Source organism: Chelonoidis abingdonii, chromosome 20 (genome assembly GCF_003597395.2).
Source record: "Chelonoidis abingdonii isolate Lonesome George chromosome 20, CheloAbing_2.0, whole genome shotgun sequence".
Classification (NCBI taxonomy): domain Eukaryota; kingdom Metazoa; phylum Chordata; order Testudines; family Testudinidae; genus Chelonoidis; species Chelonoidis abingdonii.
Genome location: NC_133788.1, coordinates 15,954,635 through 15,974,070, shown reverse-complemented (window position 1 = coordinate 15,974,070; position 19,436 = coordinate 15,954,635). Strand labels below are relative to the sequence as shown.

At 42.7% G+C, this 19,436-nt stretch overlaps 1 protein-coding gene across 3 annotated transcripts in view; it reads right to left on the bottom strand.

Annotated features, from left to right (window-relative positions):
- Positions 1-19,436, bottom strand: part of MSI2 (musashi RNA binding protein 2) — a 397,445-nt gene that overhangs the window by 148,236 nt on the left and 229,773 nt on the right. For all 3 annotated transcript variants that reach the window (XM_032779390.2, XM_075074083.1, XM_032779380.2), the window contains one exon: positions 19,125-19,173. In XM_032779390.2, coding sequence (XP_032635281.2) covers positions 19,125-19,173 — 49 coding nt within the window. The remainder of the gene's footprint in view (positions 1-19,124; positions 19,174-19,436) is intronic.

Genomic DNA, 19,436 nt, shown 5'->3' with positions numbered 1-19,436 from the left:
GGGGTCAGGTGATTGCCTGATGATCATGGGTTCCTATGAAGGCTGAAAGAGTTCAGTAAAGGGGGGAGCAATAGGAAGTGGGTTGGCCCCTGTGACAGGGGGTCTCCCAAGCAGATGGCCTGTAGGACAACTGAGGAATAGCTGCCAGGAACAGGGAGATTCCAGCAAGGAAGCTGCTGGATCAGGGGAAAGGACCTGGTTTAGCCGCTGGATTTATCATTTGTTTATTTGGGGCAGGGCTGAAGATGGTCGGCGCCACCAATAAAGGATGCCCTTAGAGAAAGAGCCTAATTCAGACTCTGGACGTGCTGTCAGGCCAACAGCCTACAGGACCTTTGCATACAGGCACCTTTGCGGTTTCCTATGTTTAGTCAGTCAATGCAGGTCTGTCACTCTGCAAAAGGAAGTGGCGAGCATTTTAACAAATAGGTAAATTTGACCATAAAACCATGACACTAGGGACTCAGGGGCAGGAGCAGAATCTGAAATTATTTTTTTGAAATGACTACAGATTTTAAATTGGCGGTTTTCTTTTCCAATTACAACTGAAAACCATTCTCTTGCCAAGTTTATATTCACCTAACTTGCACGAATTTGAAGCGAGCTACCTCACTAACCTTTTTTGCTGAGACTACTGTGACAGAAAATAAATGTTTTCATTAGCACAACTGAAGTCAACGACAAAACTCTCCTTGACAGTCGTGGGAGCAGCAAATGGTCCCAATATGGGTAAATATGAAATGATGGGTTGTGGTTAATGTACAGGACTTGAGTCAGATCTGGATTCTCTTCTAAGCCCTGACACTGACCTCAGGCATGTCAGTCAAATTCTCTGTGCTATCATCTCCCTATAGCTCACCTATTTCACAGGGATGTTTTGAGGCTTAATTCAGTAAATGTTTGCAAAGTGCTTTGAAGTCACTGGATGGAATGTACTATAGACTAAGTATCATTGTTATATGACAGTTCTTTTCCAATGCACAACAATGGGAAAATATAAGTTATTAGGCAGGATGGGCATGGTGCTATAAGGCTGAGGTCACTGCAGACAAAAAATATTGTAATGCTTTAGTGTGCTCTTCGTGATCCAGAGTGAAAACCTTAGGAACTTTAAAACAAAACAACCCACTAACCTGCAGTTTTTAGAGGCTGCTTTTTTTAAATTGTAAAACCCAGGGGGGAAAAAACTGCCAGATGTTCCCATTACAGTTTATATATAAGATATACTGTACTAGCAGAATCAGAAGTTCTTACCAGTACCTATTAATCAACCCAATAAAAGAAAACTTCAGTAAAAACTTAGCATTCTTAAAAAAAAAATAAAATAAAAAAAAAAAAAGTTACACACACACACACACACAGTGCTTCAGCCGGCCCGGGGCTCCTCTGGCCGGGGGACGCTCAGGGCTTCTCCGGGTGGGGAGAGGGGGACACGGGCGGAAGGGGTTGGAGCCAGGGGCTAGCCTCTTCAAAGGGGGGCTCCACCCGCCTCCCATGTGTAGTCTGTTCACAATTCTCCCTCTGATTGGCTGTACGATCTTGGGGAATAATCCCTAAGGTTAAAGACGCTGCAAATGCATCTGAACACACCCCTGCACAGACCCTGGCTCAAACATGGAGTCCCACTGACTTCAACAGGGCTCAGTCCACACGCAGGCTGGATCCAGTTACAGCATGCAGATCTAGAAACTTCTGTGCCTTAAGCTGTGAAACTGGGATAGTATTATCACCATGTTCACAGGAGCACCTGTGTAGCTCAACTGCCTGTACAGAACATTGACATCCCAGGATTACAGAGTACCAGGGCAGCATTGTAATATTTGTGAAGTTCTTCAATATTGTTATAAAAGTCATCAGACTCTCTGGGAAAATAACAGATATGTATCCTCACAGCCTCACTCATCTGGCTTAGCGCAACAACATATTTATGACCTGTGAGTTCACCGTTACCTATTAATAATTATTCTCTTTGGGGCTCACTGCGGGGGAATGCCACACACAGAGCAGGTACAGATTCTAGCCCTTCTGTCTATAATGTTGCTATAAACACAGAAGAGTTTGGCTGAGCCAGGAACAGGGGCAGAAGATATCAAACCTGGATTCAGTGGTGCTCATCTATTTACAGCACAGAGGAGGTGACGAGTCAAACTGAGTGGCAGAGAAAAGTGGAGCCGTGAATCATCCCCAAACCAGCTTTGAGCTCACACCGATAAATCCATCCCCACTACTCCAATGCATTGTATTAACATACAACAGACGTATAGTGGTGGAGACGATACAACTTTAACACAAAAGGCTCTTATCCCTTAGAGACCTGCAGTTTTTGACAATAAAATCAGAAAGCCAGATTACTGAGGCACAGCCTCCCTCAGGGGTCTATAATCCCAAAAGGATGAAGATGACTCTCCCATCGCCTCCCCATCTACAAACACCAACAATGGAGACCTGTGTTTGGAAGGTTCCTTATGTAGTTCTGGGCAGGGCCAGCGCTTCCATTTAGCTTAGGGCACCAGGATTTGGGAGGGTGGCATTCTGCCCCCCGCGGTGGCAATTCTGCGGTGAGGGGTCCTTCACTCGCTCCGGGACCCGCTGCCGAAGACCAGGAGCGCGGAAGGACCCCCACACCACAGAATTGCCGCCAATGACCAGGAGCACAGAAGAACCCCTGCCTAGGGCGCCAAAAACCCTGGCGCCGCTCCTGGTTCTGGGCTCTTGTGGTTAGAGGAAAAGTCCTATGGAATGCAACAGAAAATGACATCTTTTGGACCATGCGCTGGAATTGCTATAGATTTCTAGATGGTGGTTCAAAAGCCACCAATGTAATGCCAAGTCAGTCTTTGTCTCTCCCTCTACTGGCTAAGCCACATAAGGGAGCACTAGACTTCTATTTCTTCAGGTTAGAAATTTAAGCTCAAGTGATAGAGGCCTGTGTTTTGCAGCTAAAGTTCAAGCCTCACCAATGGTGCAGCCACTGGCTGTTATACAGAGAAACAATACAGGTCTACTAATTCTACATCTTTTAAAGGTAATTTCTATAGAACTCAATTTGTTTAATCCTTATCAAATCCCACTGGACTTTTTTCCATTAAAGGGAGGAGACTAGGAGTCAGACCTCCTGTACCATAGTTTATATTCCAAAATTTGGCACAAACACTGGACAGTTTGAGCGTGTTACTTTGCATTTCTGCTGGCCCAAATTCCCCAGCAGTTAAAAATAAAGAAATACTTATATCATGAGATCCTTGGTCTAAGGATATACCAAGCCTCCTTCTGCTCCCATTGAAATCAATGGCAAAATGTCCATTGATTTCAGTGAAGCAGGGTCAAGCTGTATTTCAGTATTATTATGAGTGAGAGGGAAGAGTGGTGGATACATCAGTTTGTCTATATTTGTTAAGATAAATTAACTGCAAGCTGAGAATATTTGCGAAGGAAGTAGGGAAAATTTTGACCAATGAAGACAATATTAGTGGTTGAGGAAAGGATAGCAAGCTGTACAATGCTCTAGCCAGAGACTACACAGTGTTATTTCAGCACATATTTTACATCTTTAAGTTGGTAATTTAACAGTTTCTAGTTTGCTAATATAACAAGAGGATTGATTTTGTGGAATTTATCCATGCAAGAGCTGGAAGGCATTCATTATATGGTAGTGGCATTACCATTTATAAACCCCTTTTCCAACCCTTTCTGCAGCACCAGCAATCATTCCAAGCTTGGATTTTGCAAAGGACAACCTGGAAGTAATTTCTGCTCCCCAGATACAGATTTAGGCCCCATTTCAGCAAAACACTTAAACGCGTACTGAAGTCAAAAGGGTTTGAGCACGTGCTTAAATGCTATACTGAATTAGGGTTTTATAACGTTGGCAGCTTTTATGTATCAGAGATAACAGGTGATTTATTTCATGGACGATGCAGGGCACAATGTACAGTAAGACAGATTCGCCCCTTATTTTCTGGTTCACCAATGGCTGTACTTCCTTTCTCTCACCCTTTCTCTCACCCTCATCCTCTCCCAGGCTCTTTAGGATTACTGGCCACGGGAAGGTATAGAGATGTCTCTTGAAACTTTGTAGACGAACAGCAGGAAAGTGAACAAAAACCTCTTTTTCCCTTCCTTCCTCCCCAAAAGAAAGCGAATAAAAACTCTCTCGATATATTTGAGAGTACTTAATGGTCAGTTTTGCCTTTAATAAACCACGCTAAGAAATGAAAATGCAAGACAAATCATCCAGTACATTCAAATATTTTTACATACATTTTCTTTGGTGCTTGGGGGTATTTGCCTATTTTCTCAAGGTCACTGTGCTGATTTATTATAGTTGGCATCTTAATTCCTCTCATTGCATTAAATCTGCCTATGTAAATGTTGCATTTTGTTCTTCCCCTTGTGTTTTTGGATTTCTCCCAATTAACATTTTCAAACAGTCCCACAAGACTTCTACAGCTACCTGATAATAGCTCTGCTCTTGCAATGCAACCAACTTTGGCCTTAACTACAGCTGAGTGAATCAATTTGAAATTGTCAGCAAGCACTTATTCACAAAATTCTTGCTCTCTTTCTATTCATGGATCATCATGATTTCTGCTAATTTGTTATTCAAAACAATCCCACTGAATTTCACGAATTTTGTGTATTTGTTTCTATTTTGACTTGTTAGTGGAGCAGTGTTGCTCAGTTGTGATGGGTAAACTCAAATCACATGATATCCCTCCCACTCACCCAGTTGGAACAGCATAATTCATCAGATTCCTGGCGTGAATCCTTGGGGAAGGCAAATTTAAAGTTTGGTTTCCATCCGTATTTCAAGTATGAAGAGTAATTTTTATGATCATCTGTGTTAGGAGAACTCAAATGCAGAGAACTTCTCAGGAAGTGAATGTAACAGTGCTATCATCATAAAATTAAACTCATTTGAAAGCCTCCTAACAAATTTCTGCTGAAAACTGTTTCTAGCCTTAATCTTTCTGGAATTCAAAGAGAACAACAAAAATTGCAGAGACTCCCGTTGCGTTCTCCAATCTGATTGACAGTCAGTTAAGAAGCTGAATTTGCTCAATATTTGGCTTGCCCATCCAAGGCACTCAAATATCACGTGATTGGTGACCACAGCCTTCTATCATTGTTATTACCTACCTCATAGCAATGTTAAGAGGCTTCATTAATGCTTGAAAAGCCTCTTAAGATCCTCAGTCAATAAGTGTTATATTAGGTTCAATGATTTCTTTTGACACATTGCTTGTTGGTTAGATTCATACTCTGAGACCTGATTCTCCATTACCCTGAACCACCACAGAGTGAACGCAAAACAGTAACCACTCAGATTTAGTAACATTTTGCATTGCTTTTAATGACTAGGCAAGGCACTAGACAATGGAGATTCTTCCCCTTTATCTTATATTTTATAGGGAAAAGGATGGGGGGAAGGAATGAGTCCAGAATGGATTGTTTCACCTCCACAGGAATTACCTGAAAGAGGACTAGGTGAATTAAACAGATTGGAAAATCTTTAATGTGTACGGTTCTCCCTCTCAGAAGAAAATTAAATACAAAATGGAGGCGTTTTTAGCTTGTAAATATTAGGTGGAAGGACATAGCGCAAGTGAAAGCTCTTGGAATCACAATTATCCCTGACTACTTTAAAGTTTATACTCAGCTTAGAGCCCAATCTTTTAATTGGAGGGCTTCTACGTGAGTCACTGGTTACATTGCAACCTTGTGTTTTGGGTTTTTTTTGGTTTTTGTTTTTAAAGCATTTGTTTATTTAACAAGAAAATAAAAACAGCGACATCCCTCGAGTGCTGTTCTGGAAAGCAGATTCTCTTCCTTTCTTTAGGGAAAGTGTTTGGACATATCTATTCCTTAGGTGCATTCTGGCTGTCACAGCTGTTCTTCCTGTTCTCTCTTTTGGATGTAATTTTCATTACTAGTATAAAATTAAGCAATAAGGTATGACAGACAGCACATAGCTGGGCAATTATTCCAAGCCTCAGGTGGCATTATACAGCATGAGGCTAGGGGCAGAGTGACTGTAACCACCCGAGACGTTCAATAATCGCCTTGAAATGCATGGCCAGGAGCCTTATTCACTATTATGAAATGGAATCTACTGGGATGCAGGACTCATATTGGCTTGAATGCATTTATTTTTACATCTAATGTGAGGTGCTCTGTTGCAGTGGCAATGGGTGCTGTACAGGAAATTAAAGACAAGGAAAGTGGATCCAAGAATTGGCAGCTTGCTTGCCTTTCCCTTCCCACCCCCACTTTTTCCTCCACCTCCCTATTAACTAATGCAGTGCTGGTGAAATGCACCACGTTTGTCAACCCTGGTGGAAACTGACACCTTTATTCTTGGAACACGTACAACATGAGTATCAGCAATGCATACCACTGTACCATTAGGGTTAAATGCTGGCCTACGTGGGAGAGGGGATAATTCAATCACAGTCTCCATTTGCTCTTTGGCCTCTCTGCTGATGCCAACATTAACAGGCGCAAATGTCCCAAATATGAAAGTGGCTATACATGATTTGGACACCTGTCCATCAGGAGCTGGACCGAAACCACCAGCTCATTCTATATGGACCACCGAGCCAGCCTTGGCTGATCACAGCTTTCAGCTGCTCTCCACCTGGGATAGATTTGAACCCGATACCTCCTAATCTAAGGAAATGTTTATGAATAGAATGTCTATAAGTAGTTACGGTATCATATTATAGTAATATTTAGAATAAATTAGAGTATATTATAAATGTACTAATATCAAATATCAATTCACCACATAGCATAACCACAGCCTAAATAAGTATGCATAAAAGTGTGAATGTCTGTATACAGTTCAACCATTCCTCCTTGCTTTGATATGGTCTGTAAACTGTGAATAATATTAACTAGTGAATTCTCACAACATCCCTGTGAAGTTTTTAAGCTAATGTTTGGTAAACCACTTTGGAAAAATCCTAGCTACAGCTACGCGTCTTCAGATCCCCAGTGCAGTTCACGGAGGACAAGTATCCACTGTCTCCGTACTCTAAGGGTTAAATTCTATATCAGTGTTGAAAAACACACATCCTTCGGATACATTTCACTAGCTGGGGAATGTGTAAAAGGAACCACCTAGGGCAGAGTGAATATTTCTCTCAAATCAACTATTCTCTCAAGAGCCTCCTTACAAAGTGATAAAATTAAGAAGGGAATAAAAAGTAGTGTCATTTATAAATACCACCATCATCCATTGGTTCTCTCTTACTTACAATTTTTAATCCATAACTCTCGATGCACTTTACAAAAAGAGGCAAGTGTCACTGACATATACATACATATGGCTGCCACCCCGTAATCTCCTGGGTTAGGTAGAATTGTTGGGCTAATCTACATTAGAAGTGCTACAGTGGCACACCTACACCAATACAGCTGCGCCGCTGTAGCATGTCTGGTGAAGATGCTCTATGCTGACGGGAAAGAGCTCTTCAGTTGGCATAATAAACCCACCTCTGTGAAAGGCAGTAGTTACGCTGGCAGGCAAAGCTCTCCCATGGACATAGCAATGTCCACACCTGCGCTTGGGTCAGTGCACCTTACATCATTCAGCGGGGTGGCTTATTCACAGCCCTGAGCAACGTAAATGGTAGTGTGTACAAGCCCTCAGATTCATTTCCTAACCTTGCTTCAAAAAAGTAGGATGATGTGAGTGGCAGGAACTCTGCCAAAAAATTACACTAAATTAGCAAATTTGGGCAATATTTCTACTTCTTTTAAATCCAGGTTTTTTCCAAGCTGTTTTGGGACAAAAAAATTTTTAAGTGCACACGACCTTGTTTTACTTGAAGCAGACAGCAATGAACAAATAATTTCAGAGATTCTCCATCATTTTTATGTATAAGATATAAAAATGTCAGTTGTAACTTCAGAGGTCAGTTACAAAAGTGAATTTCTGGCAGAGGTACAGAACATGAAAGGCTATTTTTCTCCCTAGAAAAACAGCCTTCTTACTCAAAACGTAGACAATATCTTACTAACAATATCTCTCCTATCTCCTTCAACAAACAATGATTATACCAATTGCTTGTACCTGGACATTTATGGTTATGTACCGATATTCACTAGAAAGGGACAGTCGAAATACCACGCCCAGGGCACTCAAACTCCTCTTTAACAGGAATACATGGAAAGGAAATAGTAAATTATGCTTCCCTTTCCACATATGTGTTTAAGTCTTATTGATATAAACAAGAAGTTCCCACGCATGCTAGAAGCACACAAAGAGCAAATGAAAAGCAGCAATATATTTTCAGTCTGAATAATTTATTTTTAGATCAAAAACAACTGCACAAAAGTTAAGTCTCCACAAGAGAACAGTGTCTGTCTCTACTAACAAGCTTCTTCTAAGCAATTTCAAGATGATACGCGTTACTCAGCTGCACATGCCATCGTGCAATTTGGGTCCAATTTTCAAAAGAGCTCAGTTCCTGTTTGGCCCTTATTTAAACACTTAGATTCTCCACAGAGTTTAGTACACTGGGTCCTGAACATCTGGCCATAAATGCCACAATGGGAGCTACTGGGCACGGAGCACTTTGGTAAATCTGGCCCTTGTTTAGGTGCCAAAATGAGAGCTGAGCAAACCTGAAAAATCAAACCCCAATTGTGGGTGGCAAGCACTTGAAAATCTGGCACTTGAAGCATGCATGTATGTTTCCCAAGTTTCTAGAATCTGCTAGTTCTGTCTAAAGGACTCCTGTCACAAGATGTACAAGTGGGGAGAACTTTTTCTGCATCTTTGCAGAAGCCCATGTACAAATTTGATCCACATGTAAGGCTCCAGCAGAATGAATCTGTGGCAACTGGGAGATCTGTTAACCGCTATGAACACAACACTGTTTGCACCATCCAGAGAAGATGAAAGAGGCACAGGTCACCCTACCTTCTTGGATCATTCCAACGCACAGGGGAGTAGTTAACTACTAAGAAAACTACACTGAGGGTTTTGTTGACACTTTAAAACCAGCTAATGCTACATTTAACAGCAGTGATTACAGTTTGGGAGAATCAATCTTATAACCTCTCTTTTTCTCTCTGTGTCCTGTTGCTCAACATGGAACACTGAAAAACTATGCACTGTGTGCAACCCTGGCTATTAAATGGAGGACACATGAATAGCTTTAGCATACTCCAAAACAGTGCTTCTCAGTGCTTGCTAAAGTGTGTTTTGGTGTCTTCTTTGCAAGTGCAAAATTAACAAGTCACCCTCTCTCATGCCCTCCTGACTCACTGTTAATAGTTTGAGAGAGAGACTTAAAAAGGCAAGTTGCCCCAGATTGTTGAGAATCTTGATATACTGCATCCCACCTCTGTTTGCCTCAACTCTAGATTAAACACCTTGGCAGATAGTTAACAGGCTCCCCTGTCTTTTCTTCTGGACACCTTACATCCATTGTTCCCTCCTCCCCTTTTCTAGCAGTCAACACCCACCCATCAATTCTTCTCTGCCTAGATAAATATGGCAAACAAGTCTCAGCAAAAGCCACAACCACCGTGGTTCTTGGGATCACTCAGCAAGGAGTCATGCAGCAAAAGCAAGTAGGCTCAGCCACAGTCTAGCTTCATTTGCTTGACACTCTAGGCAGCAAATTCATATGCCTTCTAGAGCGCTCTTACATAATGAAGTTAGAAGGACATCATCTTGTGAGACTCTTTCCAACCCTCAAGATCAATAACTAATGCAGAATTCAAGATTTTATCTGGGGTCTGCAAAGGTTACAAAAATCAACTTTTTTCCAAATACTAAATCCTTTCACGATTAACCCAGTATTTTTCAGCAGGTTCTATCAACTTCTATGGACTAAAGCAATCTTCTAAAAAGTTTTGAGCATTTCTCTCTCTCTCCCCTTAGAGTGCAGAAAAAGCAGACTGGCAACATTTTCCTTCCACTAAGAAATGGCTAATATTATTATCAGCTAAGCAGAACCAGTAACTCCTGCGTTATAAGTATTAGCTCATCAGGTGCAAGTTGCTGCAATGAAATTACCAAACTAAAAAAAGAATCATTGCAAGCTGCTATTATATTGCATGGGAATAGATCAGAGGATTGTTTTTCATCCAGTAATGCAAGAGCAGACCAGTCCATCAATTAAACACTTAAATGGATTTCTGCATCCTCCAATAAGTACAGGAAGGCAGATAGGGATGAAATGTAATACCTCTGGAATACTACTTTTATTAGACAGCATCTAGGAATGGACAGCCAGATGAGACCACCACACACAACAAAATGGTTAGCAAATCATGCTATTTTCATATTTTGGAGCGCCAACAGTGGTTATACCAGGTTATTGGAAATTGCCATGAGTGGGACTTCCAAAATTTCTCAGACTTCAAATGAGAGCAGAGCAAGGCCAATGCTGAGCAGTTCTGAAAATCTACCCTTATCACAGGTTAATATTGAGTATTATTTAGATTTAGTAATTTAATGTTTCACATCTAAACAAATTACACTGTATTTATCTTTTCTAGAAAGAAATTGAATTTTAATATTTTTCCCCACTCCCTTCCCTCTGGTGTAGTAACTAGAGCAAATCATAACAGACATTTTATCAGCTACTTCTCTTTTACTTGTCTTTCTTGAGAATTAAGACTAACCCAAAAGTGGTTTCAAGGATTGCTATTCACACTGCCACTGCACAGTCCTGCATTGTAAACAGGTTTCAAAATCCAATCAGAATGTAATAACTGGTAAAATCTGGGGTGCGTTATACAGGATCGATATAGCACAACCCTCTTCATTACAACAACCCGGTAGACAACTTACCAGCCTGATTAGGAGTGGTCACTTGTTCAAATAAAAAGTGTCTGCAAAGACTTAATGACATAAAACAAGAATAAAGATGACTCACTGCATTTCATTTAAGGTGATATTTGTTCCTCCTTTTCACCTTTATTTGGCAGACAAAGATCCAGAGTTTATCATGTAATATCTATATAGCATCTGCTCAAGCAGCAAAATGATTTAGCACCAGCCAACTGCTTTCCCCCATTAGGAGAAATCTCAGCTAATACTGTTTCAACTAAGTAACAGTTATTGCCATTCACTACCACTAGGATAAAGTCAGTTCTCTGAGAAACAGCTTGGTAAGTTTGTGGAGCTGATCCTCCAAGCTGTTGAATGCTCCTGTAAGTTGTGGATCATCTGCAACTCCCTGGTCAACTGAAGTGCTCAATGCCACACAAGATGGAGACCCAAGTCCAGTTTAAGTGGCCTATACTGGAAATGGCAAGATCTCTTTCAATGGGCATTTCAGCATCTGTTAGTCCTGAACGAATGGCTGGGTCTTCACTCTCCAGTCCTTAGGACTCTTTCAGACAATTCACGTAAGGACACTAATATGAAGACACACACTATTGAGTGTATATAGTAAAACAAGACTATAAAAAAAAAAAATCAAAGTCAATAAAATAAAAATATCACAGGACTGCTAAAATCTTGTTGCTTCCCTTCCTCCAGGTAAAGGGCTCCCCCTTCCCCAGTTTGCATTAAGGGACTGGGGCTTTTTAGAAGCTAAGGTGCCCTCTGTCTGCATAGCCCTCAACTTCAGTAGTTATGAAACTTTTCTTCAGATGAGATAACGGAAAGTTGTTTTTGACAGGACAATCCATCCTCTAAGGGCTTATCACTCAGGCTCGCACCTGATAACACAGGGCTACCAAACACAATATTCCATCTTCCCCTGAAGTGTATATAAAAATAGCTGAATTGGAGCTGTTAAAGCACAAACAAATGTTTCCCAGAGCCCAGGTGGTCTGGAAAGTGCTTACGGCAGAACAGTGCCACACACAGGAGACGCATCAAGGATCACCTTGAGATCAGAATGGAAAGGCACGAGGAGAATCTTGACTGCAGAACACAAGGGAAGACGAACTCATCACGGTTTGGTTTTTTAACGCTACACTGCAGCCTCCCCCTATCCCCACAGTAGCGCCCAGCAGAGCAGCATTACCCTACCAGGTAGAGTTAATCCTTGGGTTTGGGCAGCAGATAATCCTGTGAAGAGACTGCCATTGGAGTCAGCAGGCAAGAGCAAGGGTAGATATACATGGGATGTGTGTGCAGAATCAGACCGCTGGTCCTAGAGAGGATTAGAAACCAAGACCTTTGGATTCAAAAACAAAAGCCTCTGCCATTTGAACTAACAGAGCAGCTCCATCAGCTGCCTAGAGAGTATAGCTTTTATCTTCTTTCTGGGTCAGCCACTAGAGGGCAACAAAATCCTACAGACTTCACCCAACACATTATAGTTGTGCAGTCTGGTTATGCTGCAAGATGATGCATTCTTTTGGGTATCAGGATTCTACCTACTGTGCTCCCGACCTATAAATGCCAAGAAAAGGCACAGACTACAGCCTCCGAGGTAGAAGAGGAAGTAACTTTTATGAATTACCAAATGTAATTCTCAGACAGAGTACGTAGACAATAAAAATCCCAGAGTAGGAGCCTGAAAACCGAAGCTGCAAATGCCTCAAGAAAGAAAGTACTGAACCCATATTAATTTTGGAATATAACTCCTTTGGTCACCTGCTGTGTGTTGCATAAGCCACTTAGTTTGTAGAGTTTAAGCAAAGAACGCGGAGAGTAGTGGTAGAAAAATCACTGGAGCATGTTCAGTCTGGCTAAATCTCCGCCTTGCCGAGGAATTAGCCCTTTGGTGCTCCTTTAACTTTGTCATCCCACTGGACCAGGTCAGAGAGGAAACTTATCCCTCCTTGTGCCAAAGACAAGACCCATGTAACATTGCTCTTAAACATCATAAGCAACTGAAGATCTTGACCGGGGAAGCATATGTCATGTTTCTGTTCAGGATGGCTGAAAAGAAGAGGTTGGAAATATTCTCAAAATAAAGGAAACCATTTGGGGCTGGACTTCCAAAATTAGGTAAAGGGCTTGGACAAAGAGTTCCCATTAGAAATCAATGGGATTTGGGTGTTCAGATTCCTTTGGTAGCTTTGAAAATCTCAGCACTTCAAGTTTTTTTGTTTTTTAGTTTTGTTTTTGCTCAGTTGTTGGGTACTGCAATTATAAATAGAAGTATTTTATGGAAGAGATAGTGGTGAGGGGAGAAAAGATTATCTGGAAGTTTTTGTACTCCAGCAACCAGCAGTCACTAGGCTCTCTACTGAAGCAAACTGACACACAATGAATAATTTAGAAGGAGTGTGTCATGAGCTCAAGTCTCCTCATTCTGCCATAGAGACAGAGGTTGAGGCAACACGCTCAAGCCAGCGGTCCCAGTGTTCTAGGAAATCGGGCTTGGCCGCTATCCCCACACTAATTTCCAGGGCTTGTAGCACTTCTTGACTTTACTCAGAATACTCTAAACTTCTTGGCAGTCTCCCTAAACAAATGAGCTATATACATTACTCCAAGAAGCTGACACTTTTGTGGCTCAGATAATAACTGTATCAGTCAAGCAAGCCCGCACAAAGAGTAAACACAGGAACACTTAAGTGGGTAGAGTCTGAAAGACAAATTACATAAGCTGTTAAGATCTGTTTCCACTTGGGGGACGAAATCATGAGCCATGTCAGGTTTTTATTTCCCCCCCGTAACATGTTAAAGCAGAGAAGTGTTTGTAGTGTAACACCTATATCATACAGAGGAGCCATATACTGAGAGACAGACGTTTACTATTTAATATTACTGGAAATTCCCACTGAAAATAATCCTGAGTCAACTTTCAGAGCACTGTACAAGCAATAAGGAATCTTCATCACTCCTGTGTGGTAGGTAAGAGCAAATTACCTAGTGATTCTGCTTCCTCTGTGATATCATCCATCTAGAATTCTCACTTTTGGGTTTTAAAACTCTAGTATGCTTGAAACTTCCAAGAGTCCTATAACGGTGGTATCTTTAAAGAAGAACAGTTATCACCTTTTACAGGTGAGAAAAGCAAGTCAGAATGGTTGTGTGTTGCCCAAGATCAGTGAGTCCGCTAAGATTAGAATTCAATGGTTTTTGGTGCTCATTCCCACAGATCATGCTACTTCAAGGAAAAACCAAATTATGCTGCCATTAAAGGCACATGCCAAATTAAAACCTAATTTCAAGTGTAAAGGAAATGAATAAAGCAAGAACTCTGGCTTTTAATTCCTACATCTCAAGACTTTACAGGATTACATTTAGCATACGTTCCAGGCACTCGGTACAGAATATAAGGCTGGAAGGGAACGGATGGGCTGCACCCTAGATAAGTGGCTGTATAGTTGAGATGCTCATGGTCAGATAGCTAAGTGCTGGCTGCCTACCTATCTACAGTTCCGCTAAACTGTGTCTCCTGTACATGGAGATAAGGAAATGAACAAGTCTTGAGGCAGCTCACCCTTCGCCATGATTTGTTCTTTTAAAGAGATTGAGGATGGATTAAGAATACATGGGTTGCAGGAAGCACCATCCCACTCGCAATTCAGGACAGGCCTAGACACTCTCCTTTTTCCAGACTAGCCCAGGATCAATTCCCCTCTAGTCTGCTTCCTCCTTTATAGACACTTGCCTGGGCCTGGTTGAAATATTTGAAATTTCAAATTTGACATTTCTGAACGGCTACCTTTAAACTAAAAAAGGACAAAGAGCATTTCCCCCCTTGTTTCTTTGATCAACTATGGGCTGAATAAAATTTTGTTGAATGTTGAAATTTCAAATTTGGGGGGCAGGGGGAGGAGAGGGATTTTTTTTTTAAATGATTTTTATGACTGGTTTCCTCTTCCCAAATAGCTCTGTTTGATCTTTTTCTAAGGGGTTCTACGTCTTCTCATTGTTTTTCACCGATTTAACAAAAACAGATTGAGTCAAGTCAGCGGGAGTCCCTGATATGGACACACGTATAATAGTTTAGCTTGCGATCCACACGATCTAAACTGGGGTCATGTCTACACTGTGGCTGCTACAGCAGCATAGCTAGACCACTGTAATCCCATAGCATATACACAAACGGAAGTGGTTTGCCCATTGCTGTAGAAAATCCCCGTTCCCAAGTGACGGTAGCCAGGTCAATGGATGAACTCTCCAGTTGACCTAGCTGCAGCTGTTCCAGAGTTTGGTCAGCATAGGTACGTTGTTCAGAGGTGTGGGTTTTTCACAGCCCTGAGTGCTGTACCAGTGTCAATAGGTGTGGACCAGGCCTGATATTAACACTTAATTGCGCCCTCTGCTCAGGAATTCCACTGATTTGGTTTCTAAAACTGATTTAAAGTTAAAATAGTGTAAAAACTGTGTGTAGACCGGCCCTTGGTCCTTGAGCCTCCTCTCAAATGAAGCAGATAGCTGTGTAATTTGCTGCTGTTGAATACTTTCACTGCACTGATTGCCCCTCCCTGCTCCTCAGGGCCCTGATCTCAGAGATCCTGCCTTAATCCTTCCCTGAAAGCTGTGAATAGAGATTTAAAATCAATGGAAGGAAGGGCAGTTTTGTGGTTTAAGACACTGAACAGGAAATTCAATGATCTGAATTCAGTTCCCAGCTCTATCACAGACTTCTGGGGTGAGACACTTCAGTCCTTCTGTGTACCAGTTCTCCATCTGCAATGTGGGAATAAACTGTACTCCTTTTCTCCCACCCTCTGTCTGTCTGTCTTGTCTATTTAGACTGTAAGCTGTTCAGGGCAGAGATTGTCTCTCACTACGTGTTTATATAGCACCACGCGGCCCCGGTCTCAGTTGGGGGCTCCAGCCATTACTGTAATATAAATAAATGAGTAATAATGGTCAATTGGCAATTTCAGGCTGGGGGGATATGAAGACCACAGCTGTGATTCCAGCTCCACAAACTTGTCTTCCCCTTCTGGTGGGCACAAGTCGATATTCAATCCCATTTGTTACGTTGAGCAATCTTTGCTGGAAGGCAACACCAGAAACTCAAGGCTAACCAATAGATAGATGCAGGTGTGATTGGAGGGAACTGGTTCTACTTGCACTTTGCTCAAGATGCAGGCAAGGAAAGGTGTCAATAGAAAGTTACTGTCATCTACCTCCAGGGCATTAATTAATCCTTTAACAAGCAGCAAAGCCCAGTGCTCGACACCCACCCAAGTGCCTTCATTATTTCTATTTCACCCGGCACCATTATGCTGCCTGCAAGCAGCACACCAATTAATCCAAACCAGCCACAAAACATCCTCCCGATCCATCTGCATGTAGCCACTTTTTGGCTCTTGTCTTACACTGAGACTAGATCAGAAGCTCTTTGGAGCACAGACCATCTCTTTGTTCTGGGTTTATGCAGCGCCTAACACAATGGGGTCCTGATCCAGGACTAGGGCTCCTAGGTATTACTCCAGTACAAAAAAATAGTACAACCACCACCACTCACTGCTTCCCCCTCCCAACATCTTCCCATGATGTTTTCCTGAGCTGTCAGACCTTCAGACTGAAAAACAGCTTAACCTGATCCAGTGAGACATGAAACATGCAGTTTTAGGAGGGGAGATGGAGGTGAGGGAATTATATTTATTCCAGCACTGACATCCAAGTCTCTCATAATTGGGGTGCATTCGCTCCACTCCTTCATTAAGGATAATTAGACCAAATGGCTCCTTAAATATCTATGGAATGCATCCTTATTACTTGCTTTAAGGATGCTTGGCTCAAAGAGATACACTGAGGTTCCCAGAGCCCTTGTTTCCCATGCACCCCATACATTCTTACTCCAAACCACTGAGGTTTTATAAATTCTAGACTCCTATCAGCAAAGCAGAGAACTCAGGTCAAAGGTGCAAATGAAATGAGGAAACTATGGACTGAGATTTTCTAAAGCGCTCAGCACTGACCTAACCTCCTACTGACCTGGAAAGCAGCTGAGTTAGGGTGATGCTGGTGGCATGGAAAATCCTATCCTAAATTACAGGATCTAACCACACAGGGCCACGTTTGCATTCAAAACTGGCAACCATGCATGCCAGAGCAATTGTTATCTCCCTGCCTCATCTCTTCCTACTCCTTAATCTACCAGTCACCCCTCACTCCACACAGCTCCCACGTCCTCCTTTGCTCACTTCTCAGTCCACGCCATCTTCCAAGCACGAGGGACAGCCAACATATCCCAAGTATCCTCCCTTTTCCTGGGAGCCCATTTATTCCATTCATCACGCAGCCTTGTCTGCGCATGGTGGCAAGTCCCTTAAAGCAGGGATTCCACCTTTTATCAGGCATAAAATACCATGTCCATTACAACTCTAAAATAATAATAAAAAAAATAATCAAGTCTACATGCAGACTGGTACCCACCATTTGTGTTACCCAAGCCAAGTGCATGTCGGTATTTTGAAGGCCCCATCTAGGCAAGGACTGATTTTGGAAAGTCTCCTGCATCTCCCCTCCCCAGGGGCGGCTCTATGTATTTTGCCGCCCCAAGCACAGCAGTCAGGCAGTCTTCAGCGGCGCACCTGCAGGAGGTCCACCGGTAACGCGGATTCAGTGGGAAGTCCGCCGGTGCCATGCCTTCGGCGTATCCACTGCCAAATTGCCACCGAAGCCGCGGGACCAGCGGATCTCCCGCAGACATGCCGCCGAAGGCAGCCTGATTGCCACCCTCATAGCAACTGGCAGGCACTCCCCTGCAGCTTGCCACCCCAGGCATGCACTTGGTGTGCTGGTGCCTGGACTGTCCCTGTCCCTCCCATCTGTTTCCAACTCTGTTTCTCTCCCTTCAGCGGTGATGTGTCAAACAGAGATCATAAACCCAACCTACGCAGCAGGAAGAATAAATGGAAATAAAAGCACACACTTCAAAACTGACATCAAGTGAGAACACCTTTTCCCTTCTCCTCAGAGGGAAGGCAGTTATGTTGGAAAAAGGCCCACTGGCCCATGGAAGTTAGTTAGGGAGTATTTTGCAAACACGACAAGATAAGCCCAAAGACTCTTCTCTTCTCATTCTGCCTTGAAAATGGACCCTTTGTGTTAGACTAGCAGGGCAAGAAGCAGAGAGGGTCTCAGAGGAAATGCAGACTGAGAAGTGAAACGGTTAAGCAAAGAAGATGGGCGATGGAGGGACTGAAGGAGGGAGACAAGGTACAAGAGGATCCTAGAAAGAAGAATCAAAGAAGGTCTAAGTGCCATACTGATGCTTTGCTGTGCATGTGGTCAGTGTCCTGTACTGTAAATACATCCAGCCTCCAGTTCCCAAGCTGTAACTGGTGACTACAAAGGAGAGGGAGCATTTTGGAACACAGTCTCTGAGCAGCAGCATGGAGGGGGTGGAAGAGGCTGTGAAAAGATCACAGTGGGCTAAAGGGTGGCAGGTGTCTTACTTCTAAGAAAAAAATGAACCTCTAATACCGGCATCATCGCTTTGCACATCCAGCCATACTTCTAGCTGCTAGTATAAGACTTGCACATGCATTCAAGTGTGCACACATTTCGCGAGTGGGTGGAAGCCAATTGGCAATTGGGCCCAATCTGGTCTAGCTACACTGAAGTAAGGGAATTGCAAGTTAAGGTTCTTGCTCATCCTCAAGTGTAAACAGGCATCACAGGCTCATGCAGATATCTGCTATGGGGCCTCAGAGTATGTCACTTGTACAAAACATGGAGAGGCCTGAGTGAGTGTTTATCCCCTTAGTACTGAAGGCTGGACTCACTTGCCATACATCTTTGTTGGGCCAGAAGAGGGGTGACCAGGGAGAAAACACTAAAAATTTCTTCCAGCTCTAAATGTTACTCTGTCCTATTCCATCTCAGCATCAGATGCCTAATGATCCCCCCAGTCTGCCACACTTATCTCCACACAAGGCCACATATCCCAGAATCATCCTTCCACTAAAGTCAAGCTGAATAGGACTTTCTTTGGGCCACGAAGACAGGACTCTATCAAGTGGCCAGAAGAGTTTTCACTGTTGAGAAATCCAAGCTATCCCCAGACACACACAAAAACTGAGGCCCAAGCACGCCCACCTCCGCGTGATCACAGCACATGGGGAGGCAGCTCAGATCCCAGTCTCCTGGCACAGCAGCACTGAACACTGCTGTTGAGGCCACTGGGCCAGCCAGACCTACAGTGTTACATTCACCACACAGAGATTTTGCATTTGCCAATTACAAAATGTGGCATCTGAACTCAGATGCTCTCTCTTACCTCTATGCCGGTTGGTAGTCTTGTCAAACATAAGCATGGCATCTTCTACCTGCAAGACAGAAGAGGTGTGTTTTAGTATATTTGCTACAAGGTTAACGAAGACACGCAAACAAATCAAGTACTGGGGAGGCAAGGCTGGGGTAGTGGCAGGGTAAATTCAGGTATGGCAAGCCACATGGATTCATCATATCTCATTTCCTTTGCCTGCAGTCAGCTCTTTCTTTTGGAAACCTGCCACCGTCAACACAAAGCCTAGCTGGCATTTGATCCTAGAGGGAAAATGCACTTTTAAAGTTTTATTGCCCTAAAAAG